The sequence below is a fragment of the Platalea leucorodia genome (assembly GCF_965183815.1).
Source record: "Platalea leucorodia genome assembly, chromosome: 3".
Taxonomy (NCBI): Eukaryota; Metazoa; Chordata; class Aves; order Pelecaniformes; family Threskiornithidae; genus Platalea; species Platalea leucorodia.
Window position 1 is genome coordinate 64,885,380 of NC_138825.1, and position 26,257 is coordinate 64,911,636.

The window sequence follows — 26,257 nt, forward strand, 5'->3', positions numbered from 1 at the left end:
GTTGCTTAATCAATGGCTCCACGTTAGCAGCTAGCAGTGATGTGGCAGACAGGCACAGATGTTGGCAAACTGAGATGGCTCTTGGTAGTTCCATCCAGTTCTCATACAAAGACCCAAGCAATTAGGAAGTGCTCTTCCTCCAAATATAATTTTTTCTTGATATGGTGGTTCAACATAACTTAGATGAGTTGGAACTTTGCTACTGAAGATGCTTGCTAATGCAGTCGACTTGTTTATACCCTCAACTGCCTGCACTAGCGACATACTAGGTACTAGTATGTTATCCTATATGCTCTGTCTTTAACAGAAATTTTCAATTCCATAATTTTGAAAAATCTCAGCAGAAAAGGCTTACTGAGAAGCGTTTTCAATATCATGCACTTTTTTCATTGACTGTTAGAGATGAAGCTCCGTAGCACTTTTTTGAGCTGTTACCAAGCTTTCAATAAGCTACTCATCTGGTTGCCATGAGGAATAACTAACTGTCAGGGGCTCTTGTTGCTGCATCTCTCTTCATGTACTTCCATGAGACTGGACTTGTACATTTCATCTGCCCATCTTCCCGTTTAGGTACCCAGCAATAAACTCACTCTCCCTTTCCCTGACATTGGTCAGCATAAAGCTCAATTACCTCATCAGAGATGCTCTGTAAGTAGATCACACACTCCATCCATTCCAATGTTTCTCCTCTGAAATGGCAAGTCTTGGTTTATCGTGGCACAGGTTGTCTTCAAGTTTCCAAAACATGGTGATATCTGAAACCTGTAAAACTAAATGGAGCAGTGTACTGACTGTTCAAATATCGCACCCTTGAAGAAGTAGCAAGGCCTAACGTTATGATGGCTGGAGTCATGTTTCACTCATTATTTCACATGTATCTAGCACTTTTTCTTTACACCACCCAAAGTAAAAACTATTTGGCAGCCTTAAGCAGTGGTAGTCACAAATAAAAGCTACTTAGAATTGAGAGTAGTTATTTTATCTGTCAATAACCATGATTCTTTCAGGTGCTGTAATTAGTTTGAATTCTACCACTCAGCATCCATTCTGTTTTTTGGAATCCTTACTGACATAGGCTTTGGCCTGCAAGAAGATCTGAGCATCTGGAATTAGAGGAGAAATCATTACCCAGCTAAACAAAACAGAATTTAGAAGTTTACAAGTAACCTGTCTCTAAAAATACATTTTTGTCTTTTAATAGGCTTGACGTGACAGTCTTCGAATACATTGTGGAAAGCTATAGGAAGACATGAGAGTTATGTTTTTGGGTCACATTACTTGCAGCTTCATCTAAATATCTTCCTTTTAAATTTTTTTCATTTTTGAAAATTTGATTTGGGAAGAAATGCAGACATTGAAAAGGAGAGGAAACTATTGCCAACTACAAAGGCTGCTTTGATATGGGTTCTTATACAAATACTTCTCTCCAGAACTTCAAATATTAGAATTTCAAGGAAGAAAACTTGATACCAATGTAAAATACCATATTTGCATTACAGTGTGACCTTTGCATATAGGCACTAGTCATAGTACTTCAGTGTGAAAGTGCTAGATGTGATGCTGATGCTGAGCTGAAGTTTATCTGAAAAAAGGGAAAAAGGTGGAAGAGAGTCTTAATCTTGATGAAAGATATCTAATGCAAATTAATTGTAAATATATGAGGCTCTCTTAATACATGATTCACACAAAAATGATCTGGTGTACTTTATATCATTCAGATGATTTTAAATATGTTATTAAAATATGTAGAAAGCTTTGTCACCGCAATTCTCTGCATAATTGCCTTCTATAAACTTGATTGTTTTCAGTCAATTTTTATGAAGCAAAATGTCCCTGAAAGAAACATTGGAGAAAAGAATTGTTCTGCCATTCCAAAGTAGATTTTCAGCTTGAACTGAATGTACTATCTAAGGAATTTTAAAAAATAGAGCCTTCTGTTCAGCCTTATAGAAATGCACTTATCTTTTCCAGTAAAAGAAAGCACAAACAAGTGTAGTGACTATTTTTCTGTGGAATAGTTCATGTGTAATCACCTTTCTCCATAGCTACAACTAAAGCAATGATGACCCACGAATTTTTAGAATTTAGGGCATCAGGTGTATCTTACAAAGGGTATTCAGCTTGTCAAGATACAGTGTTATATACTGGAGCCTGTCTAAGGCTATACTTGGTGATACAGTACAGCTGGTTTTGTAGTGTCAAATCTAAAATGTCATGACTGTGTGACCTAAGGCCGTAGTTTGGTATAAGCTTGTCGTTCTCCGTCAAGTGGTTTAGAATATTTTGATAGGATAAGTTCTTCTGAATAGACTTTATACAGAATTGTCTATCCATTATGCAGAAGCACAGGTACCATCTGTGCCCCTGCAACCAGCATAGCTGGCATAAACTAAGTTCTTTGCTTAGCTAATTTGAGAAGCGTGCTTGTGTATCCAGCCTTGATGCAAGACCCTGGCCTTGGGTTGTGGAACTGTAGCCAAAAAAAAGAGAGTGCTCACATTTCTGCTTTGGAGTCTCACAATCAAGAGAAAAACTTGGCTCGGGGCCTTGTGAAAAACGTGTCAAAGTCAATCAGTCTGCTGCAGTAGTGATTGCATCAGGGGGTTCTGAAACTGAGGGAAAAAGGGAGACTTATAAAATGTCCCATGTTGCTTAGTGCTGTAATGAGAGGCTAATTTTGCGTTGACCATTTCCTAGGTTTAATTTTTTAGATCATAACTCTTGAGCTGCTTTTTTCAGTAGACTGCCATGCTTGGATTATATTGTTTCCTGAGATATACGTAAGAGAAAGGGACTAATACAATGCAAATACTCCTACGCAGACAGAAAATGAGAAGTAATGTCAAATAAAAGCAGAGATGTCATGATGTGGGATTCTGAAGTACCAAAATAAGTAGTTTTGTTTATAGAAGTTGAAAAGAGGAAAACTGGGAAGTTAATTGTGGTACGTAAACAGAAAGTGGAGAGTGAAAAATTCACACTGGATGTGGAGACACTGATTCTGAGAGCCTGCATGAATCCGTTCCCTAGAAAGCAGCCTCCAGCATGGTGGTAGTGCATTGGAAAGGATTTCCAGTTTTCCAGGGGAAGAAGCTTCTTCTCCTTGGATAAAGTTCTAAATACAGTATAGGTATTTTCAATACACTGTAATGGTCAGTGGTTCGTATATTGAAGTGTGCTGAGATACAATGTTGTCACACCTGTAGTAACTGCTTCTGTTCCTGTCTTGCTGCTTACATTAATGACTCACCATGGAGCTCTGTTAGGCAGTAAGAAAGCTTTTGCTCTCTTGAAGATGTTACTTAGCGTTTGTTTTTTGTGGTCATCTTTGCCATAACAGGTGAAGAATCATATTGTATATTCTCAGAACACTTGTGTAAATTAGAAAAAATCCTCATTTACAAATCAGAGCAAAAAAGAGTGAGAGAGTGTAAGATAATATATTTAAGATTATTTACTGTTAGGATTAGTATGGTGATCTGTGGGACAACAGGGTGTTAAAGAAGGGGAGTTGGGGAATCCAAATCTCCTTAGTCCTAGTTGCCTTGTTTTATACATAAAACAAATTTGCTAGGTATTGATAAATGTAACTTGTCTGTTATGGCTCTATATAAGCATTGCACCTTAAGTTGCAGCTCAGATATGCTTAGTATCTACTCTTTATGCTGCATTGCTGTTCTCACAATAGAACATTGCTACATTCAGCTGCAATACTTGTAGTGTCTGTGGAAGCTGTTTTAGGATCAATTCTTCAAAGTTGACTTGGGCTTTTCAGAGACGACCAGCTCTCTGTAGTTGTTCTTTACAACTGTCCTTTCCCTCCCTGTTAAAAGTAGTGGCTGTGGGAAGCTTTTGTTTATCTGTTTCATGTATTTTACAAGATTATTTCTTATCTTGCTTTTGTACACAGTGCTTTTCAGACAAGATATTCAGAGCTGGTATCTGTGCAGTTTGTATCCAGCTGCTTATCGCTTCCACCTTAATGGGCTTATCACATACCCTTTGTCTGGGGCTTACATGATAGTGAAGGGAAAACTCAATTTCTCTCCTGTATTTCTACAGCTTCTTTGTCATTTGCATTCCTTGTGTTTTCTTTTTCTCCCTAGTGTGATTGCCGAAGAAAATGGCCATGCTAACACACCTCAGAAAGGACTGTTAACTGAAGATGCCAGCTTAGCTTCTGGGGTACTTGAGGCAGTCTCAAAATCTACTCTTTCACCCCAAGTAGTGCAGGTTTCAGAAGAGCAGAATACGATGCCTACTCCAATAAAAAAGTCAAGCAAGACAAAACCACAAATAGATGTGAAAGCAGAGTTGGAGAAGAGACAAGGAGGAAAGCAACTGCTTAATTTGGTGGTAATAGGTAACACTGTTAAATTACATTTTTGACAAACATAGAGATTAAAAACTGTGTTGGTTGAATCTGGAAGTGATACAGAAGCAAAACTGTCCTGTTCCCAGGGAAGGGAAATCTCATACTGTTTTCAGTCGCATCTGCTTGACTGTTATTCTTTGGAGGGAGTACGTTCAGATGCCCTTGACTAGGACAGTGAGGTTGACTTGGGCTTCCTTTTGACAGTATAGTGAAATGTACTTTGATTTGGTTTCTTTCTTGCAGCGTGTTCTTTTTAGTATGAATTTGGAGGTGCTATATGGCTGTCATGCTAACTGATTGTTTCAATAAACTGTCTCTCTGTATCTTACAGGATTGTGAAATTCTATGGATTGCATAAGCATTATCAGTGCATGTGATTTTCATATGTTTTAGTATATTTCTTCTTGTACTATATTTAAAATGCATGAATTAATAAAATTTATATAATATTTATTTTCTTCCATAGGACATGTTGATGCAGGTAAAAGTACTTTAATGGGTCATCTGCTCTACCTTTTGGGAAATGTGAACAAAAGAACTATGCACAAATATGAACAGGAATCTAAGAAGGCTGGCAAAGCTTCATTTGCCTATGCATGGGTCTTGGATGAAACCGGTGAAGAAAGAGAAAGGTAGAAATATCTTTTAATGGGAATGACCTTTTTTCTTGAAAGAACAGCATTTATTAGGAAATACCAATCTACTAGTAATGCTTTGGTAGAAATATTCTAAATGTTTAAAGATATTTACTCAGTACTTATTAGCAAATATTTTTCTTTGTCTATATAAGTACATGTTATCAAAAGAAAAAAATAGTATCCTTGTTTGTTTATAAGAAATGTGAACAAGAAGTTGAGTATTTCTTCACATATTTCTATGCTGTGGAGTGCAGTGTACGACTACCATGTGGAATTCTTCTAGTAGCTGAGTTAGTTCATTTAAAGCTGCCTTATTGGTTTATTGCTGCCAAATTTCTCTCAGTTTGGTTATCGTTGTATGGGACAGTTCTAGGTTAAATTTTTCTATGAAAGGTTGTCAGCATTATAAACTAAGCACTGAAATGTCAGTTCATCACATGTGACTTACATTACATTGAATATAAAACCTATAAATTAATAAAATTAATAAATTATATTTGTATTCTTTATAAACTGCCTTTAATTTATTAACTTGAAATATGAAATTTAAAATTAAATTTTTTCATATTGAAAAAGTATGTAACAGGGAAGCAGTGAAGCTAATTTAAAAAAAAAATCTGTAAGAGCTTTTAAGAACACTGTACGGGAAGCTAAAGATACGATATTCTGTGTTCACAAAATAATAAGAAAAGGCATTTTCTTATGTGCTTATATTTTTACAATCACTTGTCACCCATGGTTTCATAGCATAATAGCTCTTCTGGTTTGCAAGATAACCTTCACAATGTAAGCTGATGATGAAGAACATGGAGTAAGACAGTCCCTATGGAGTGTGTAACTGTTGTTGTTCTTAAAGGCGGATACACTTTTGCAGTGTCCCTGTATATAGCTAGACTTTTGCCTATGTGGGTCCTTTCATTTATGAAGTGCACATACAAACCTGAGGGAGGTGTGTGTGTGTTTGGGGGTGCAGGTATGGGGAAGGGGGGAACAATCCCAAAGTGACCAAACACAAATTTTAAAAGCAGCCTAACATCAGTTAAGGCTGATGAATTGTAGTGGTAGTGTTGTTGTGGCATGATAGTCTAGGGATGTAAAAGAGGAAAAGATGGTGGGGGAAAGGTCTTTTTCTTAATCCTTGTAGATGTAGCTGCGTGTAAAACAGACAAACTTTGAAGATCAGTTCCTTTCGCAGATCTGTAATAGAATAGTTAAGCACCATATTAAGTATGTGATTTTATTAATACAAGCTGCCTTTGATAGGATGTAATTAACATGTGAAACCGGAAATAGAGACAAGTATTTATGGCCTGCAAAGAGTAAAATGTTAACAGAAAGTAAAGTTTGTGAATAATTGTCATGAGCCTTAAAAGTGGTATCCCTTGTTTATGATTTTTTTAGTATCCAACAGTTGTGCATTTACGTACCAGACTTCTCTTCAGAAGATAAATTGTAATTATTAAGGGAAAAGTTTTCTGAATTGGTATTTTTGATTCTGTTTTCTCTTTACTTTGAGTTTTGTATTTTTAAAGAAAAACTTTCTGGAGCCATCTGTAAATGTTTGGGGGTTTTGGGGGGTTATTTTGTTGGGTTTTTTTTTGCAAATGGAAGTAGCATATTTTAAGTATCTGTGCTAATGTGAGAAGTTTTGTCCCTTGAAAGTGCCTATCTGTCTTCATCGTCTATAAAGGGAGATGCAGATGACTAACCCAGATACAGACATGTGCGTGATATGTATTTGCATTTGATCAGATGAATCCTATCCTATGTGCTGTGCAGAACATGAGGTTGTTAGTGAGATGTGGAACTGAGTCAAAGCCCTGTGATCCCTCCTTGATAATCACTAGTTCTGCATGTGGATCTTTGCAAATATGTAACTGTATTCCTATAGTTCCATACCTTCTTTTTTTTTATTCTTGGCTATGTTTCTGTTACTCTATGATGCCTTTTTCTGAAGAGTGTTAAAAGTAGAATTAGTAATGATTTAAATATGCAGTACAATTTTCATGTTCTCACTGTGCTTGTTGGGACATAGTCTGTTGGTGCACGGAGTTAGTACTGTGAATTCTGGGTGTTTGTTTCTTCATGACTAGAGTTACTGAAAGGCAGTTCTAGAGGTCTGCTTTTCTAGCAAGCAGGTTTCTTTCGATTTTTTTTTTTGTGCAGGCTAAATCAAATGAAAGCTATGAAGTGTATAATTTCATGATTGTGTTTTTAATAGCTCACTTTATATCTCTATGAAGCTTTCAAAGCAGTTTTAATGGTGCGTTGCATGTATGCTTTGTTCAAGGGGAGTGACGATGGATGTGGGTATGACCAAATTCGAGACAAAGACTAAAGTAATTACACTGATGGATGCTCCAGGCCACAAAGACTTCATTCCAAATATGATCACAGGAGCTGCACAGGTAGAGATGGTTTAAAACTCTTTTTCGAATAGCATTATTATTTGTAACTTTTTCTTAAATTGGTTTTCTTCTTCTATTAAAATCTAAGATGAAGTGGAATCATTGATGGTGCTAAGATATCTTTGAGGTTTTAATGAGTTTTCTAAACTTAAAAAGAATATGTTTGTTTAACTTTAAAGGCAGTTTCTTATTTTGGGATGTTAACTTTTTGGAGGAGAGTTTTATTAGGGAATTAATTTGAATACTAGCTTGCAGTTTGGTAAGATCAGAGTTGAGCTTTGAAAGCTATTCAAATGTGGCATATGTCTACTCAACAAGAAGTTCTGTGAAAGTGGTCTTGTAGGTAAAGATTTTAAGTGGTTTTGAGCTTAAAGAAAAAAGATTTGGAAAGGTCAAACAAAAGGCATTCATAGAATCATAGAATGCTTTGCGATGGAAGGGAGCTTTAAAGATCATCTAGTCCATCCTCCCTGCAATTGGCAGGGACGTCCGCAACTTCAGGTTGCTCAGAGCCCCATCCAGCCTGACCTTGAATGTCTCCAAGGATGGGGCATCTACCACCTCTCTGGGCAACCCGTTCCAGTGTTTTACCACCCTCATCATGAAAAATTTTTTTTTAGTCTAAATCTACCCTCCTTTAGTTTAAAAACATTACCCCTTGTCCTGTTGCAGCAGGCCTTGCTAAAAAGTCTGTCCCCATCTTTCTTGTAGGCCCCCTTTAAGTACTGAAAGGCCGCAATAAGGTCTCCCCGCAACCTTCTCTTCTCCAGGCTGAACAACCCCAGCTCTCTCAGGCTTTCCTCACAGCAGAGGTGTTCCATCCCTCTGATCATTTTTGTGGCCCTTCTCTGGACCCGCTCCAATAGGTCCATGTCCTTCCTGTGCTGAGGATTCTTCTATGTAACAATGTATTTTATATGGGATGAGAAAATATAACAGGTAACAAAGTTTATGCAGAATGCATCCGTGTTGTCAGTAGGACATTTGCAGAGACTATGTGCCACTTGCTTTAGGAACAGTAGGTAAAGTCAAAAGTATTGGGCACTACCCATTGAATTCAGTATGGCACTTACCATTCTCATATAGGTTAGTTATTTAATGTATGGAAATAATAAATCAGAGGGGGGGAAGAATAACGTGGTTACATGACATAAAATGTGTGAATTTTTTTCCACTTAAAGGCACCCTTTTTTAAATAGTAGAATTGATTCTCCAAAGTAGAGGTGTAATCAAAGATTATTTTTTTTTCCAAAGCTAAGCTACTATGTAGAGGTTCTTGCTTTGTGCATGTCGTTACAGTCTGAAATGTGAGTTTTATCTTAAGATCTCAGTAAGGATGGGTACTGTTAGTATGATTTTACAGCTAGAGAACTATACTGTAGGAAGACTGATTTGCCCCAAATTCTTCTCTAGCTCTGAAGCAGAGCCTGGGTAAGAATTCAGGCCTTGTGACCCAGTGGTTAGGCTGCAGAATAGTCAGAAGTTTGCAAATTATGGTGTAGAGCTTGTACAGTCATCTATATTGTGGAGCATATGTTGTAGGAAGTTCAGGAGTTTTAAAATTAGAAATGGATCTTTAGTTTCAGAACAGTGGAAAATGTTGACTCAGCCACACCATTTTCTTTACAACTCCAATTTAAATTGGTTTGTCTTTTGGGGGGAAAAGTAATACAGGCAGAAGTGTTAAGAGAAGACTTGCAGATCCACCAGCAGTTGTATCAGTTCAGCAGAAGATGGGGCTGGCTACATAAGACTTGGTATCTTTGTGTTCCCTCAGCTCTCAGGATGGTGAGGGGCTGGTCTATTCTGAAGCCTGTTAAGGAATCACTGAAACTTCGCAAGTTTCTATTGCCTGTTAGAGTAGGCTCAGTGCTGAAGCAATGGGTGGAAGAAAGCAAACGTGGAAATGGCTCTGATGCCTTTTTATCGTGGAGAATTCTGTTAGGAGGTGAATCCCCAACTGCTGTTATGCAAAACGCAAATCAGCCTTATCAGGGCCAGGATCTGGCCTTTGATACATATGGTTAATTCACGTAAGTCCCAAGATACGGTTTTTATAATTTAGAATATACAGGATGTCATTTTTTTGAGGGAGAAGTTCACCGCAGCGCACTTCTGAGGCTGAGAGCTGTGGGGAAATTCATCCCTCATCCTTTTCCCGTTCTCACACTTGCGCCGTCTCTGTATGAGCTGTGGGGATTTCACGGTTAGGACAAGGCAAGGGGAATTCAGAGCCAGGACAATGTGCTGTCTCTGTTCCTTCTCCTGGCATCCTGAAGCATAAGCAGGCAAGGAAAGGGAGAAAGTACCACTTTTTCTTCTCTCTCTTTCCATCTCATGAGTCCTATGAAATTGTCTTACGCCTGCCTCTTGACAGCAATACCTTTATTGTTCACGTCTGTTGCTGTTTTTTGGTACATGATGATGGTATAACTGGCTGTTACTTACCAAAGCAGGAAAAGTAGAAGAAATATTAGCAGCATTTAAGGCTAACAGCAAAATCTATGTTTTTTCCTTGTGCTTACCTGCTGACTTTTATGCAGTGCTGTAGACTGTGCGATACCTATTTGCTCTCAATGCTGTAGCAGAGAGTTTGCCTAGATGATAAAATAGGCTACTTCGTCTTTTCCACCTTGTGATTTTGGCATGATCCAGTGTGTTGAGAGGACTGTGAAGCATCCACATCCAACATGCAGTCGACCGGTTGTCCCAGTTGTATAGTGAGGTGATTTATCTGTAATTTTTGCAGCTTCTCATTATGAAGGTGTCCAGACTAAGGCAGGGAGAACTGGACATTGTGCTCATACCTGTTCTTAAGCTTCTGGAGCACAGGCTGCTTTTGTTTAGTTGAGGTCTGTGCAGCCTATCCATAGTGGGTAGTTTGAAGAGGACAGGTTCCCAAAACCAAGAGTGTGCTTGTGTTTAACAGAAAATGGTGGTTTATGACATGAGATGACATAATGCCATAATATCTCACCAAAGTGGGCATCACACAGATAGGACTGAACAGTTTCAATTACATTTGAAGCACGTCAGGATTCCTCCTGTATAAAGTACATTTTGTGTGAAATGTTGCTGATTGACATATTTACCCAGATTATTTCCACCTCTTAACCACTTTTGATTGTTTGTTTGTTTGTTTTTTTAATCTAGGCTGATGTGGCTATTTTGGTTGTGGATGCTAGCAGAGGAGAGTTTGAAGCAGGGTTTGAGACGGGTGGACAAACTCGAGAACATGGATTATTAGTGCGCTCTCTTGGAGTGACACAGCTAGCTGTTGCAGTCAATAAAATGGACCAGGTACATGCTTAAATTTTTCATTTAATTGAAGGGCTTCCATCAAGGAAGGATCAATATTATGAAACTAATAATAAAGTATTGTTTTTTTCTTTGATTCTCAGCTCTGTCTCTTGTGTTTAGACTTTACTTTTTATTTATGGGTGTATTTTCAAAGCACATAGAAGGGGATAGTTTTGGTGCCAAAATGAGTAGGGGTCCCTCTTGTACTTGTGAAAATATCACATAAGCAGTTAACCCAGTGGCATCTGCAAGGGCATTTGGTGGTTATTCAGGTCAAGCCCCCAGGAGCTTTATTTAAACCTGTAAGGTGTGTTAAATATTACTGGTTGTGTTTTAGATTACTGTGTTGTATATGTTCTTGCTGAGTCTGAATTTTTGTGTAAACTTAAAAAAAATTAAAAAAGGGTGCTATTCAATGATAAATCAAACTAAAGGGGTTTGCAAGTTAAGTGGTGTGTTGTTTGCTATCAAGTGTTAATGTGTATGCTCTTATGTATTCAACTATGAATGCACCTGGAAGTCTCATATTTATAAATTCATTAAGTGCTGTGTGTGAAGAACACCTACTGGTACTACAGAGTTGATGACACGCAGCTGTATGTTCGAGTCCTGGTTAAAACTCTACAATTTTATTATCATAATCTGTTTTCTATTTTAGGTCAATTGGCAACAGGAAAGATTTCAGGAAATTACGAGTAAGCTTGGCCAATTTCTTAAACAAGCTGGCTTTAAGGTAATGCAAATTTCTGAGGTCTTTGTTGTTTTATTCAGGAATTTGAGTAGGATGAGCTTCTCTTACAGTCAGGTTATTTTGTATCACTTCCCTGCTACTACTATGTGCACATAGTATAGCAGATTCCTTTTCTTACTGGTAGGGTGTACATTGAGCCCCAGATAAGGTTAGTCAGTTCTTAATACTCCTTCTGTCATCATCTTTGTTTAGGTCTGTTGAATCTTTGGGGCACTTGTGTCATTTGTAGTTTCTTGGGATTGTTGTCTACAAAGCAGAACAGACCAAGGATCGTCTATCTTAATGTTCAGGATTACATGAATGAGAGTAGAGTGTTTTATACCAGAGCAGGTATCAGTGTGGATTATGAACTCATAAGAACACTCTCCATTTGCCATTCTTGACTGTTCTTCTCACATTTCCTCAGTTCCAACTACTGTCCATGTGGACTGGCTGTGGCCTTCCTGAAATCCCTATGCATAAACCAGCAATTCAAACACAAGTTTTCCCGGTCAGATATGGAATTGGAGTTTGTTACCTGAACTCAGTTTCTAGTTGTTAATGTTGCTATCATTATGTTTAAATATCTCCAACTCTTTGTTGGAGCACTGTGATCAGGCAAGAGGTAAACAGAAAGGAAATGGATCCATTGAGTAATCTGCCTTCTCCAGGGGAAATACGAATGTGCCAACTGTTCTTTTATAGCTTAGATGTTTAATAATGAAAAAAATGCACTTCTTGCTTCTGCTAGAAGATCCTGTTGTTAATGTATGCTTAACTTCTGTTTGTTTTCTTAATTAGGAATCAGATGTGGCTTATATCCCAACTAGTGGCCTTGGTGGTGAAAATCTGGTCACAAGGGGTCAGTCAAGTGACCTCACACAGTGGTATAAAGGAAAGTGTTTGTTAGAGCAAATTGGTGAGTGCAATTTTCCTCATTTAAAAACTAATATATCTTAGTCCTGTGTATGTCAAAACTTTTATTGTGGGAGAAATGTGGGACAAAGTTTTTGGAATGCAATATAGTTGATTTATCCGTAAGTGAGAAGTTCTTGAGGTAGTTATGGAATACAGAAATTCTAAAAGGTCTTATCAATTTATTTGCAGATTCTTTCAAGCCACCACAGAGATCAGTGGATAAACCATTTAGGTTGTGTGTTGCTGATGTTTTTAAAGGTTGGTTGGTTTTATGATATTTTCACCATCACTTCACCAATATTTAACACAAGTGTTGAAAAATGATGTAAAAGTAAGACTTAAAATAGGAGCTTTATGTGTATCAGTAGTCTTGAACAGGAATAGTAAGTTTTCAAGCACTGTTCTTTGTTGAATTTTAGATAGTACCGCTGAAGGAGAATCACACTGGAAAAGAAATTGAGGAAGAAAATCTGCTAATTGGCTATGTAATGAGTTGATGGTTCTGTGGGACAGAATTTGGGAGTTTCTCTTTCCCAAACTGGTTCTTGTTGCCTAAATGAATGTTTCTCAGACTTTTTACGAGTGTGACTTTGGGCTCTTTTACCTTCCACTCCTAGATTTTAAAAAAGTCTGACTTGTTCCTTTTATGTTCATTGTTGTAGCTGTAAATAATGATAAAATCCTTCATTTTTGTAAAAAAATCTGGGGGGCAGTGAGGTGAAACAAAAGGGGGGAGGCAGCGAGACTGTTATAACCAGCCAAGGATTTAATGAAAGGCAGCTAGCTATTCCCTGGCGCTAATACAGATACGGACAGCACGTAACTGTAACCAGTTCTTATTCCCATTGTCTGGAGAAAATAGACTGCCTTGAGCCCTGAAGATTGTCATGGTAAACTCGATATTTTTTTCAGTTAAATGCATTTACATTTACAGGTAAATTGGAAGAAATAAGGTTTGTAACATTTACCCCATTTGAAACATTCCGTAGGTCCCTTGAGAAATGTTGCAAACTAAATGACAGCATGATTTGAAATATTGTAAATATTTGTAATCAAATATTATTTTGGAAATACATATTTTAAAATCAATTTTACTTTATATATAGGGTGTTTATAGGGGAAATACAAACAAACTGGATCAAAATACTGATTGTCATTGGAAAAATAAGTTTTGTGCAATTTTCACATGGGTCTTTGAGAAAGCGCTAGATGCTGCACATGCCCTGGGTTAGCTGACTTAAGGTACTGGAGCCATAATGTTAAATATTGAAACCTTGCATGAGAATTTACCCTAGTGTGTTACCACTAGTTCCATCATCTAGGCTGTCACTGTATCTTTTTTTTTTTTTTTTTTAATTTTGTGAGCTGTGGGAAAGTGTGCTAGGATTATTGATTCAGATCTTTCAAAATATTCTCACAACTTTTTTGTTGCAGTAATCATCTTTGTGTTGAGCTAAGTTTCACAAAACGAGCAATTTTGACTAAATCTTTTCTGTGGAAAAGTCTGATTTTTTTGCTAAAGTATGCAAAAAATAATGGCTTTAGACAGGACTCAATTTACATATACAGGGTTTATCACTAAATGTGGCCTTTTAGGTGTTTTTTAGGCTATTTTTTTCTTACCTTGTGATCTCAAAACTTTAATTCACTTGGATGCCACCAGAGGAAGTAGCTGCAGGTATGAGTACATAAAGCAACAGTTGTTCTCAGCTCTGTTCCAGGGCCTGTGCGTGCTCTGGAGGAGCTGTCCATAGAAGTGTGTAAAAAGTGAGAGTGCTGAGTGTACTCTTACGTAGTTTGGAAAACCCCTTGCTTTATGAAGGTTACCCACACATATGATTCATCTACCTCAGCCTAATTTTAGCTGTCGTTCTCCATAGCCGTCCTAATATTTTCTCTGGGCAAACTATCTCCTGATCCATGAGGTCCCTGTAAATTCCTTCACTGCTGCATCAGTCCCCATTTACCATATTATAATGCTGTCTAGGGTATGACTTGACCTGACTTTAGAAAAGCCTTGTCCAGCAGCCAAACCCTGAGGACAAAGAACATGTCCTAGCAGAAACCAAGTACCATGATACACAGAAATCGGGCCATTTTTTATGCCCTGATTCTGTCCCCCACTATCCATTTTGTACTTGCATTGATTTCATGCGGAACTGAAGGAACTTGACACTTTGCAGGAAGCAATCAGCATGGGAGAGGGTGAAGCTTCAAATACCACGCTGGTTTACCAAGCCGGAGCTGGTGATGATGTGAAAAAAAGAGAAATGGTTCTTGATTGTGCTTGGGAGTGGTTGGGAACCTGGAATCAGTTCATGTTTCTGGTTGCCTGCAAGTGCTTGCAGAGCCAGCTTCAGGTTCTTTTGTGTACCATATTCAGGTGGTATTTGTACCATGACTTGGGGATTCTTTTTTTCTAGCAAGTATCTGCTTCTCCAGTTTTCTGTTCTTTTGACATCCGATGTCATCTGTTAATCAACTGCTGGAATCAATACAGGAAAATTAGCTTGCAGGCATACTGGTAATATTTTTCTAGCTAGATAGATGGAAGCATTCATCAATAATGGTGATGAATGCAAAAGAGCAAGTTGCTAGTATGACCTCAAGATTTGCGGTCAACTGCTCTTTTGAATTCAGCTTTAAATTAAGCTTTTAATCTAACGTAACACACAAAATACTAAGATGCTTGCTTACCACTGAATTCTAATGTTCAGCAAAAGATATATTTGTTGTTTGTATGGATACTGAAAATGTCACTGGAGAATAACTTCAGAGGATTCTTTTTAAACACACCTGCAAACACATGCTAAGGGGATCATAGAATCGTTAAGGTTGGAAAAGACCCTTAAGATCATCGAGTCCAACCATTAACGTATCACTGCGAAGTCCACCACTAAACCATGTTCTCAAGCACCACGTCTACCCGTCTTTTCAATACCTCCAGGGATGGGGACTCAACCACTTCCCTGGGCAGCCTGTTCCAATGCCTGACCACCCTTTCGGTGAAGAAGTTTTTCCTAATGTATAACCTAAACCTCCCCTGGCTCAACTTGAGGCTGTTTCCTCTCGTCCTATTTCTTGTTACTAGGGAGAAGAGACCGACCCCACCTTGCTACAACCTCCTTTCAGGTAGTTGTAGAGAGCAATAAGGTCACCCCTCAGCCTCCTCTTCTCCAGGCTAAACAACCCCAGCTCCCTCAGCTGCTCCTCGTAAGACTTGTGCTCCAGACCCTTCACCAGCTTCGTTGCCCTCCTCTGGACACGCTCCAGCACCTCGATGTCCTTCTTGTAGTGAGGGGCCCAAAACTGCACACAGTACTCGAGGTGCGGCCTCACCAGTGCCGAGTACAGGGGCACTGTCACCTCCCTGGTCCTGCTGGCCATGCTATTCCTGATACAAGCCAGGATGCCATTGGCCTTCTTGGCCACCTGGGCACACTGCTGGCTCATGTTCAGGCGGCTGTCAGCCAACACCCCCAGGTCCTTTTCCGCCAGGCAGCTCTCCAGCCACTCCTCCCCCAGCCTGTAGCGTTGCATGGGGTTGTTGTGACCCAAGTGCAGGACCCAGCGCTTGGCCTTGTTGAATCTCATGCAGTTGGCCCCGGCCCATCGATCCAGCCTGTCCAGGTCCCTCTGCAGCGCCTTCCTACCCTCCAGCAGATCAACATTCCTGCCCAACTTGGTGTCATCTGCAAACTTACTGAGGGTGCACTCAATCCCCTCATCCAGATCATCAGTGAAGATATTGAACAGGACCGGCCCCAACACTGAGCCCTGGGGAACACCACTTGTGACCAGCCGCCAACTGAGATGAGGCATTTCTTAAGGTGTATGTGCATAAATGTGCATGTTTAGCACATCTATTGAAAATAACTGGCATATCATTCAAATAATGAACGGAGTATTAGGACATTTTAAAAAGAAAAACTTTGCAGATCTTTTATTCAGAAATACTGAAGTCATCCACAGTTATAATAGCTCCTCGTATTAAATAGAACTGGATCGATCTTTGACTTTCCAGGAGTAAAAGTAATATGCAGACAGAGCATGTAGGATTCTGACTCAGTTAAACAGTAAATGGCATAGGAATTTGCACCTGTATGCATGAGAATTTTTAAGAGAGGTCTGTGGTATGTTTTTTTATCTGTAATTGTAGTGAGAAAGTGCTGAATTAAATGAAATTGCTAGAAATTAAGGAGCTTAATCTAATATTGAAAAACTAAAAAATATTTCTTCATGTACCTACATTTGTTTAAAGAAGGATATTTCTCCTTAGTTCTGAAAAACATAAGATCTAGAGGTTTTGAATTTAATGTTTCGTTTTCATTATGATGCACAGCTGGCTAACTTGCAAGTACTGAACACTCTACTGGAGGGGGGAACCTGTCTTCATTACATTAAAAACTTACCTATGCATTGCTGAAGGGCTAACTTGTGATGGCACATTGACCTTATTATCAAGGCTTTTGAAATTATTACTGTGTTTATTACAGACCAAGGATCAGGATTTTGTGTGACTGGTAAAATAGAAGCAGGCTATATTCAAGTTGGAGAACGACTTCTGGCAATGCCTCCCAATGAAACTTGCACTGCAAAAGGTACAGTCTTCAGAAGCGTGTTTACTTTCAGGTCAATACTGGGCTAGAAGCAGTTACTGAAATGGTAACAGACTGTCAAACTGATACTAACTGTCAAACATAAAATGTGAAAGCATAAAACGAATTTCTTTAGATGTGACTGTGTCTGTATAAATATGTCTATGAAGAGTATGTGAAATCTGGCATGTTTTTTTTTACCTTTTTTTACCATATCAGATATTCCAAATGTTATAGCCTCATGATTTTGACATTGCTTTAAGAAGAACCTGTAAAAACATCTGAGTTCCAGCAATGTCTATAAAAACATGCAGTACAGGAATCATTAATATTCAGCTTTGCTGTGCAGTGTTACTGTTCTTAGGAAGTGTGAAGAAGTTGAACAACCTTTAGAAATTAATCTTATGAATTAGATGTGAAAAAGCTTGAGAATTAAGTCTCTGCTGTTTGATGTTCATGAGATTTGTCACTGATCCTTTCATAATGTACAAACTTTCAGGATATAATTGTCCTGGGCAACTACAAAAGAGAAGAAAATTGGATTTAAATTTCAATAGATTTGGTTTCTGAAAAGAGGCATAGCTAAGTCAAGACATTAAATGTTTAGCTGTTTCCTGACTAAGCTTACTGTCTTTGTACTGCAGAGTTGTTTTTGTTTCATATGCAAACAGAAAGATAAAATTATGATTTTCCTACATTGACGAATGAATAAAAAAATTAAGCCCTCAAAATAAATGAATGGGTTTCTGTATCTAACTATTTAGCCTGAATTCAGCAATGTGCTGGTTCGACTGTCCTGTTCTGTTCCAGAACCAGCTCATTCAGTGCTAATTTGAGAAGCTCTTCAGTGTGCCTCTTTATATGGCTGTGTGCACATTGTTTGCATGCACAGGAATGTTACAATAACGTGGATGAATATGGATATCGGACCACTATAGTCACTCCTCTGTTTTGGGAGTGGAGGAAGTAGCATGGAAAAAAAATGTATTTTGTCTGAGTGTCCTCAATGGTACAATTCTTTTGTACTGCCTCTCATATGGCTGAAATGCAGGTGAAGGTTGGGGGTATTAGTTCATTAAGCATGTATTATTTATATTTAATGTGAGGAAGAGATAATTTATCATACAGTATTTACTAAAGGTAGTATGCACATTAGGATTCCAGTTTTTCATTTCAAGAGGCTGAGTTTCACTTATTCTGCGAGAATGACACGTATATGTGAAATAATTATCAACACTGCTTAAAAAACAGTACTTAACATGCTTGTAGTTGAATGATGCTTACTGGCATGTTTTTGACAAGTGGTTTTGGGAACAGATTTGCAAGTCAGTAAGTACAGTCTGTAGCAAAATAGAACTAGATCCTATAAAAGTATGCAGTATTTATAAAATGTGGGGTTTTTTTCTTTCCTTCTTGGTGTCTACCAGAAACCTCAGAATGTTAAGCCAGGAGCAATTAGTTTTGTCCTCACCCACCAGCCAGGCTATCTTTTAAAGCGATTAAAATACATCAAAATCAGAATAAAATTACTTTTAAAGATGTTTTCTAATAGACGCGATGTTGTGAACGAGAGGTATCAGTTATGCTTTTTTATGAAAGAGTCAGCAAACCCACTTAAGGTAAATGAAAGTTGACATAGTACCATTAAAGTATATGAAAGATGCGGTCTAGGGTGTGCATGTGCCTCAAAGGATGGGTGGGGCAGATACGGAGATATTAGTACTACGGCATTTTCAGGACTGCGTCATCTGCGCTGTGTGACAAGTGCCAGGTCCCCTCCTTTGGCTTAAATAAAGCCATGTTATTGTGCAGGGTGGGGTGAGAGAATAGTGAGTCCTCACCAAGGGGAAAAAAAAGCTTCCTCAGTCTTCTCAGTTAAAAAGCTTTTACTCTCAACCCATTCATACTGAAAATTGATGAGTAATGGTTGATGAAGCACAAATGGCCCAAACAGAGCTGTTTGTTTGTAGCTCAGAACCTAGGTACTTCACTGTGAGGTTCTGTTCTTACTCATTTCCAGGAATCATACTGCATGATGAACCAGTTGATTGGGCTGCAGCAGGAGATCACGTTAGTCTCACTTTGACCGGCATGGATATCATCAAAATCAAGTGAGCAAAACTGGGTTTCAGTCTAAGTAACGGTTTGTTTTTAATGAAAAGCTTTATAACTATTACACTTAACAATCAGCGGTTTACTTGAAGAATGATGTGGCTACCAGGATATTTAAAACCGAAGTGATGCATATCACCTGGCTTGCATGTGCAAACGTTGGAAACATCTGCTACATGTACAACGGCAACCTCAGAAGAATACTGTTAGTTTTCATACTTTGCCCTAGTGCTGAAAGGGGTAACCTTCAAAGCCTTTTTCCTTAAGACTTGTCCTTGGACATTTTAATTGCTCAATTAAGTAAATCCTAATTGCTAAATAAAACAGAAGATTTTTTTAAGAACTTATAGAATCATAAATCATTCTAATAAAACACATCCAAACAACTGCCATTGCTTACCAAAAAGTAAATCTGGACAAGTGGAATTGATGGAAACTGTTTATTCAACACATTTAGCTGCTTGTAACATTTGTTTTGTAAATGTTTTGCTGACCCTTTTTTCTGGGGTCTGATACATTCAGTGAGACACAGTAAATCTCTTTGTGTCTATTTCAGTCCATAGGTTTCATGCTAAGCGTTAGCCCTCAAGCTTTTAGGTAAGCGTCAGTTGTTGCTCAGGCTAGAAAATTGGACCCATAATTTGTTCAGCTTTTTTACATTCCAGTTGGACTTCAGACAGCAAACTTTCAAGCTACTCTTTGAAAAACTCCTTGCATTGATAGTTTTGCAAATTTCTGCTCTGCTTTTAAGGGAAAAATACAGGCTTTTCTGTATTGCCATTTCATAATGGGGTGTGATTCTCTGTGGTAAATGGGGGGGGAAGTCTTGTTCTACTTTTTGAATGAAGGCTTGAGTCAATTCGTTACCTTGATGTCATTCGTAATTTTGAAGGTATGTTAGATTTGTCAAGAAAAGGTACGAAGTTGTAAGTCCTCTTGATATTGATGAAATTTGATTACAGCTGATGTATACGTTTAATCATGCTGTTTGTTCTCTTCAGTCATGTTTGTCTGTGTGGGATTAATTTTCCTTTCATTTTAGATGGCTAAAACTAGCCACTGTGAAAAAGCTGTGTCTAGTCTACCGTATTGACTTGTAACGAGCAGCAGCTTTCTTGTGAATCCATGTAGAGTTTTTTGGAAATGAGTGCTGCTGAAAGCTTAAGTTTTGAGAGTCCTGACCACGATGTTCCTTTGTCCACAAAATAGCTGAGTTACAGGCACAGGCACTGCAATTTTGGGCATCCTGCAGTATTTTATGCTATTGATCTAGAACAATTAATCTCTGAATGAAAGTCTAATTCTTCAAAGTACCTACACACAGGAAACAGTGACATTTTTAGAAACTGATTAGCAATGGACGTAATTGTTCACTGAACTAGACAGACCTCTTCATGCATACCCACAAAATACTGTAGACATTGTCTAAGAATTAATTTTGTTACGGGCTTTAATACGGTGTTCCTGATTTCTTCTCCCCCGGTTATATTAAAGTGGTGGTGTCTTTGCTTTGCTTGTCTTAAATATTGATCTTTTCCCAGTGCAGTGATTAACATTTTTATGTCAAGATATATATTAGTTTCTTTTGTTCTCCTCTCTTGTAGTGTTGGCTGTGTATTTTGTGATCCCAAGGAACCCATTAAAGTTTGCACTCGTTTCAGAGCTCGGGTTCTCATCTTCAATATTGAGGTTCCAATCACTAAAGGATTTCCTGTAAGTCTCTGTGAAAGTTCCTGTGTTCATTACAGGTTGCTCAGGGCTTTTCCTCTCCATGTTCAACGCCCCGAATATGAGAGGCATTTAGCGTCCAGAAGTGGTTCTGTCTCTCCAGAGGAAACAGGCTCTTCTGTAATTTGAAGAGGATGTAAGGGGCTATTGTGGCTGCTTATGCATATTCTTACTGGCTTTTAATACACAGCTAAGCCATTTTAGAGAACATGAGTTCCACCACAGTCGGGCTAGTCTGTCCTTTAGAAAGCTCACACCTTGCAGGAGTATAATGATGCACTTAGTTGTAAGATACCTTTTAAAATAAATATCAGTTCATGCTACAGAACGGCACTGAAGTGCCAAAAGCAAAACACTTAAGAATGAAAAATGATGAATTTATGATGAATTAATACATGACCTTTGTGTCGTATCTGTAGAGATCACAAAGTTTAAGAACTAGGAATGGTTACTGAATGTGAGGCAGAGACTCCTGTGAGAGAAGTTTTATAAGCATTTGTTTAAAAAAAAAAATCTTAAAAGAAGTTGATGTTTTCAAGTAGTAACACCTAGGATTTCTGATTATTGTAGAATGTTTAATAACTGAAAAAAATATTTTTAGGTGCTTTTACACTATCAAACTGTAAGTGAACCTGCTACTATTAGAAGACTGTTGAGCGTTCTGCACAAAAGCACTGGTGAAGTGACAAAGAAAAAACCTAAGTAAGTGTTTTGAATAGTTAATAATTACTCAAGAAATGGGCTGACTTTTGATTAATATATGGTATATCAAGCAGGTTCTATTATGAAGCAATGATGTGTTTATAATAATATGCTTTCATTGTTTTAGTTGGTTTCATGTTTAGATTTTGGAGTGCTTTACAAAGTGAAAAACCTCCTTCCCGCTTGATAAATGCTGGGCACCTGAGAAGTAAAATGACTTGCCTAAGGTCACCTGCAGAATTGGAAGTGAATCCTGGATCACCAGCCCTGTGCTTAAAGGATTTTTTTGGGTTTTTTTTTGTTTGTTTTTTTACATTATAGCTTTTCTTCCTGTAATAGCATAGGATCCTTGGTATAATTCTGGAGATGGTTACTGTCTAAAATAAACTTGACTAGACAGTGGGTCAGAGAAAAAAAGATTTAGGGAGTCTTCCCATACAAGTTAAACTATGGGAACATCCCTCTAGTTACTTGAAGCTGTATTTGGGTAGAAATGCTATTTGATACATAGAACGTTATCAGAATAATCCTTTTCCAGAAATTGCATGGGTGAAACCGTTGCTGAAAGGTAATGGGAAGAAAAATCTTGACTTTTACACAGCAATGATTTGTCTCTTTAGTTGTTGGGTTTGAAACAACACTTGATTTCTGCTAGACGTGAAAAACGAGGTATTAATGAGATAATTAACTTAAAAACAATTTGCTAAATGTTGTGGTGGATGCCCTTCTCTAGAAGTTTTTAAAGAAAACTCAGATGCCTTTTTAAAATGTACATTGCAGGCAAATGAGTTTTCAGTCTGGTGGCTTGAAATCAAGCTTGATCATTATACTTTTGGCTTTTTAAGTTGATTTTTTCCATTTATTCACTGTTTTCTTTTTCATTTATGCATGCATATGTTTATAATAGAGTTTTCTGCTTATTTACCTGCAGGTTCTTGACTAAAGGGCAGAATGCTCTAATAGAACTACAAACTCAAAGACCTGTTGCTCTAGAGTTGTATAAAGATTTTAAAGAGCTTGGGAGGTTTATGTTACGCTACAGTGGTTCCACTATTGCTGCAGGAGTTGTCACAGAGGTATGGCTTTTTTGTAACAGACTTTCTATACTGTAAAGGAATGGTGTTAACTTTCACATAGCTTTTAGTTTTTATGGTTAGGACCTGTTTTACACCTGTTGGCCTAAAAAGTGAATTTATTCTGCTGAAAAAGAGACAGTGCTTCAGCAAGATGTGAAGAAGACTTACCATGGTTCTATTCAATTTATTAGGAGCAAAAATTACTCTATTTAGAATTTTTGAATGTTGTGCATTTTTCCCCCTCTCTTGAGTTGAAAAAATAACACTTCGCTATTTTAACATACATCAGTCTTTCTGAAATCTAATTGCCTGTATAAATATACTGGAAGTAGTGTGTAAATAAGAAGTGTTGGCCATATTTACTGTGGCTAGTTGAGGTCCCAGATCTTTTTCTGTTAGCACTAAAGACGATTTGATTCTTACCAATGCCTATAGACATTTTCTGATCCTGTGTGAGAAGAAGCAAAGGCTTTGGGGCTAAATATAAATGTTTTGCCTTCTATTAGGAGCAAAAAATATGAATGTCCCTCTATCTGTCACTTTAAAAAAATCTTGCTATGATTTTTGCATTAGAATTTAAATTCTAGTTCTAGGCCTGAGGGAGAGCAATTTAGTCACATTAATGAAATTCTGGTACTGAGACTTAAAGCTGAGTCATTTAATGTCAAAACTTGGAACTAGAGTATGAGAATTTCTGGCTTCTCCCGGTGTACATAGGAATGATGTGCTAGGTCTGTCAGAAGCTCTGGGCCTTATGAAGCTTTAATGCTCTTAACAATCTGTCTGGTCTTAAATAGGATCCAGAATTAGGGTTTTCATCTTGTACCCATTTTTCAGTAAATTTAACTTGAAGTGAATGGGGTCCTATTTAGATCTATGATGCCCAGTGTTTGTAGAATTGGCTACTAAAGGCTTTGATTGTTATTTGGGAATTACTGTTTTCGTACTTGTGATCTTGTTCCAGAGAATTTCAGAGCAATAGAAATTATTTTTTCCACAGCTAACTATATCACCTTGAAAAAAGCTGTGATCATTTCACATTTAGTACTTCTTTTTTCACCATAGCGTTTTTTCCATTTGCTTGTATTTTTAGATTAAAGAATGACAGTGGTGCCAGAACTTCCACCGTCCAACCAAAATGCAGTCAGATATTCAAACTTCTGTTTAAGAATCCAGTTACTTCAGCTGAAGGAACAAGTGCAATTAATTGGGGAGATGATGATGACAAAAGTTAAATCGTGTGAGATGTCTGGGGAGCCCGTCATCAGTCTCTCCCACTGCAGAACAAGATGCCAACTGACAAGGAACTGCTAATGTTGCACTTCTCGATCTCAAGAATCTCATGTGTTTCTCCATGTGGAATTTAATCCTTAGAGAGTTTGATGGAAAAATCTTAGAAAGTTGAATTAGAGAAAAAGATGATGAATTATCATGAAACAAACTCCTTACTTCCAGACATAAATTGTTTACATACTTTCTTTGATTTGCTTTTTTGCTGCACATTAATTCAGTAAAGTAACTTTATTGGTCTAATATATTTTTAGGTTTGAGTTGAATGCATATTCAGGGGAAAAAAAGAACTATTTACTTTGGTTTCAAGAGAATGGCATGTAGTATTATCCCAGGATTGTTTTCCCTGTCTCAAAATTTATTTAAAAAAAGAAGTTTTCTTTTGCTGTGTAGTGGAAGCTGTGCCAACATTGGCTAATTTTATTTTTTAAACTATAAGAATAATAAAATAACTTTGTCTGAGCATAATTTTTGTCTCCTTCATCTTTTGTTATTTAAACACTTCTAAATTGTGTTAAATCATTCTTTACTTTCCATAACTCAGAAGTTTCAGAGTAAACTTATGAGTTAAAATGCGAAACTAGCATGCAACTTGTCTTTCTGTGGAAATAATTTCAGTTTTTCTGATGTTACTAAGCGCAGCTACTACGCATACACATCTCTTTCATCCAGACTTAGTGCTCTTTTCAACAAAACCTGGCAGTTTAATCTTGGATGTATGCTAAAGCCAGATTGTTGTGCTTAGTCAAGCCTGTAACTCCTTCCTGCTTTTCAGTAATAGGACAGGCGAAACCTTCCAACTGAAAAGAGGATCCTTCTGCCACCTCCAGCATAAGCTCAGGACAGACACACTTTACTACAACTTGGAAGATTTTTTTTTTTCAATAGGAAGTGTGAGAGGACCTCAGGTATTTCAGGACCTGTACGCGAGTGCAGGGTGGAGACAACTCTACTTTGACCATAGCTAATAGTGTGAGGAAGGAACTAAAGTACTCGCTCCAGAGCATCAGTCACCGGGGTTAACCGAAGTAAAGCTGTGCCCTGTGTAGTGAAGAACACAAAAAGACTATGATCATTATTTAGTTCAAAGTCATGTACAGTCCATACCTACTCTTCCCACATGGGTTTTTTTGGTAGGTGACGTTTTTGGTACTTACATGCTTTAGCCCCAATTCAGCAGACAGCTGCACTTGACCAGACAGATAAATTTTACTGTTGACTGCATGCACATTTGTAGAAGTATCAGCCATGCTTTACGTGGACATGACTTTCAGAAAATCTTCTGAATCTGAAATGCCTGAAAGCTGTTATTGCCAAAACTGAAGCTCATGAATTATCACTATTTGTTACGTCTTTTTATCATCCAGAAATTACATTTAAATACTTACCAGTTTCAACATGCCAGCCGTGAAGGTTTCAGTGCACTTGTTGGATTCCAGAGATTCGTACTGCCAAGCTCCCGCGTTGAACCTGTTCCACTTGAACTTGCCCTCAAACCTTGAAAATGCTTAGGTTGCTTTTAAGTCAGGGGACAGCTGAAGTGCTACAGGCAGAAGAATGTCTTCAGTTTTAAGACTTCAGTAAATTCCTTGCTTTTTGTGCACAAGGAAGTGTGATACGGGATGAACCTCTGATAACCCTTCTCAGACACGGTTACATTAGATTTTGAGACTCAGTATTCTGTGATGACAGAAAAGCTACTGCATGCTTTCCCAGTTTGTAGCTTGGGAGAGCCAGAGGTATTACCTAATCCAGTTTCAACATGACTGCACTACCTTTCAGCACTGATTTGAACTCTGCCCGGAGGCGCCCGTTGGTTGATGCATGAACGATCTGTCATTGCACAACAAAAACATATCACCTTTATGTAATCAAAATATGTTTGCATGTTGATCCACAAGAAATTTGATGGCTTGGAAGTGGTCTAGGGTGCAAAAATTATTCTAAACTGCTGACTGAGATATTCACAATCTCCTGGTGACCGCATACTGCTCTCCAATACAGATGTAGTGTTTTGACTATCTCTGGAGTGCAGGGAGGTGGCATGCAATCTTAGAGCAATTTGATAATCTAAGCATTTTCACTTGGAAAAAAATGTCTTTTACACAGCTCTTTCTTACCCAACTTGCTGCTCTTATAGGCAGTTTGGGTTCTCGGGAAGTTAAAGAAAAACCTAATTATATGTATGAGGCTCCTCTATAGTAAGGTGGCTTCCACTGGAATATCTATGGAAGGGAAAGTATGAAAGCCAGTGTCTTGCTTCTTTTTTAAAAACTGGATTTCCGAGAACGTACAACAGAGTGTACCAGGTAGGATTGTGCTTCTCAGCTGTTTTGAATTGAAGGGCCACTCAGCTGCTTGTATGGTTTGATGTTTGCAGAT

At 38.0% G+C, this 26,257-nt stretch overlaps 1 protein-coding gene across 5 annotated transcripts in view; it reads left to right on the forward strand.

Annotated features, from left to right (window-relative positions):
• HBS1L (HBS1 like translational GTPase) overlaps positions 1–24,333 on the forward strand; it is a 62,658-nt gene extending 38,325 nt beyond the window's left edge. For 2 of the 5 annotated variants that reach the window (XM_082305175.1, XM_082305177.1), the window contains 13 exons: positions 4,107–4,363; positions 4,842–5,007; positions 7,304–7,421; positions 10,575–10,721; positions 11,380–11,454; positions 12,253–12,370; positions 12,559–12,627; positions 16,866–16,970; positions 18,988–19,078; positions 20,684–20,792; positions 21,409–21,509; positions 22,441–22,585; positions 23,679–24,329. In XM_082305175.1, the coding sequence (XP_082161301.1) occupies positions 4,107–4,363; positions 4,842–5,007; positions 7,304–7,421; positions 10,575–10,721; positions 11,380–11,454; positions 12,253–12,370; positions 12,559–12,627; positions 16,866–16,970; positions 18,988–19,078; positions 20,684–20,792; positions 21,409–21,509; positions 22,441–22,585; positions 23,679–23,690 (1,513 nt within the window). In that variant the 3' untranslated portion in view covers positions 23,691–24,329. Of the gene's footprint in view, positions 1–4,106; positions 4,364–4,841; positions 5,008–7,303; positions 7,422–10,574; positions 10,722–11,379; positions 11,455–12,252; positions 12,371–12,558; positions 12,628–16,865; positions 16,971–18,987; positions 19,079–20,683; positions 20,793–21,408; positions 21,510–22,440; positions 22,586–23,678 lie in introns of all 5 variants that reach the window. The other 3 variants (XM_082305176.1, XM_082305178.1, XM_082305174.1) reach the window with 3 other exon arrangements.
• Positions 24,334–26,257: the final 1,924 nt, after the last annotated feature.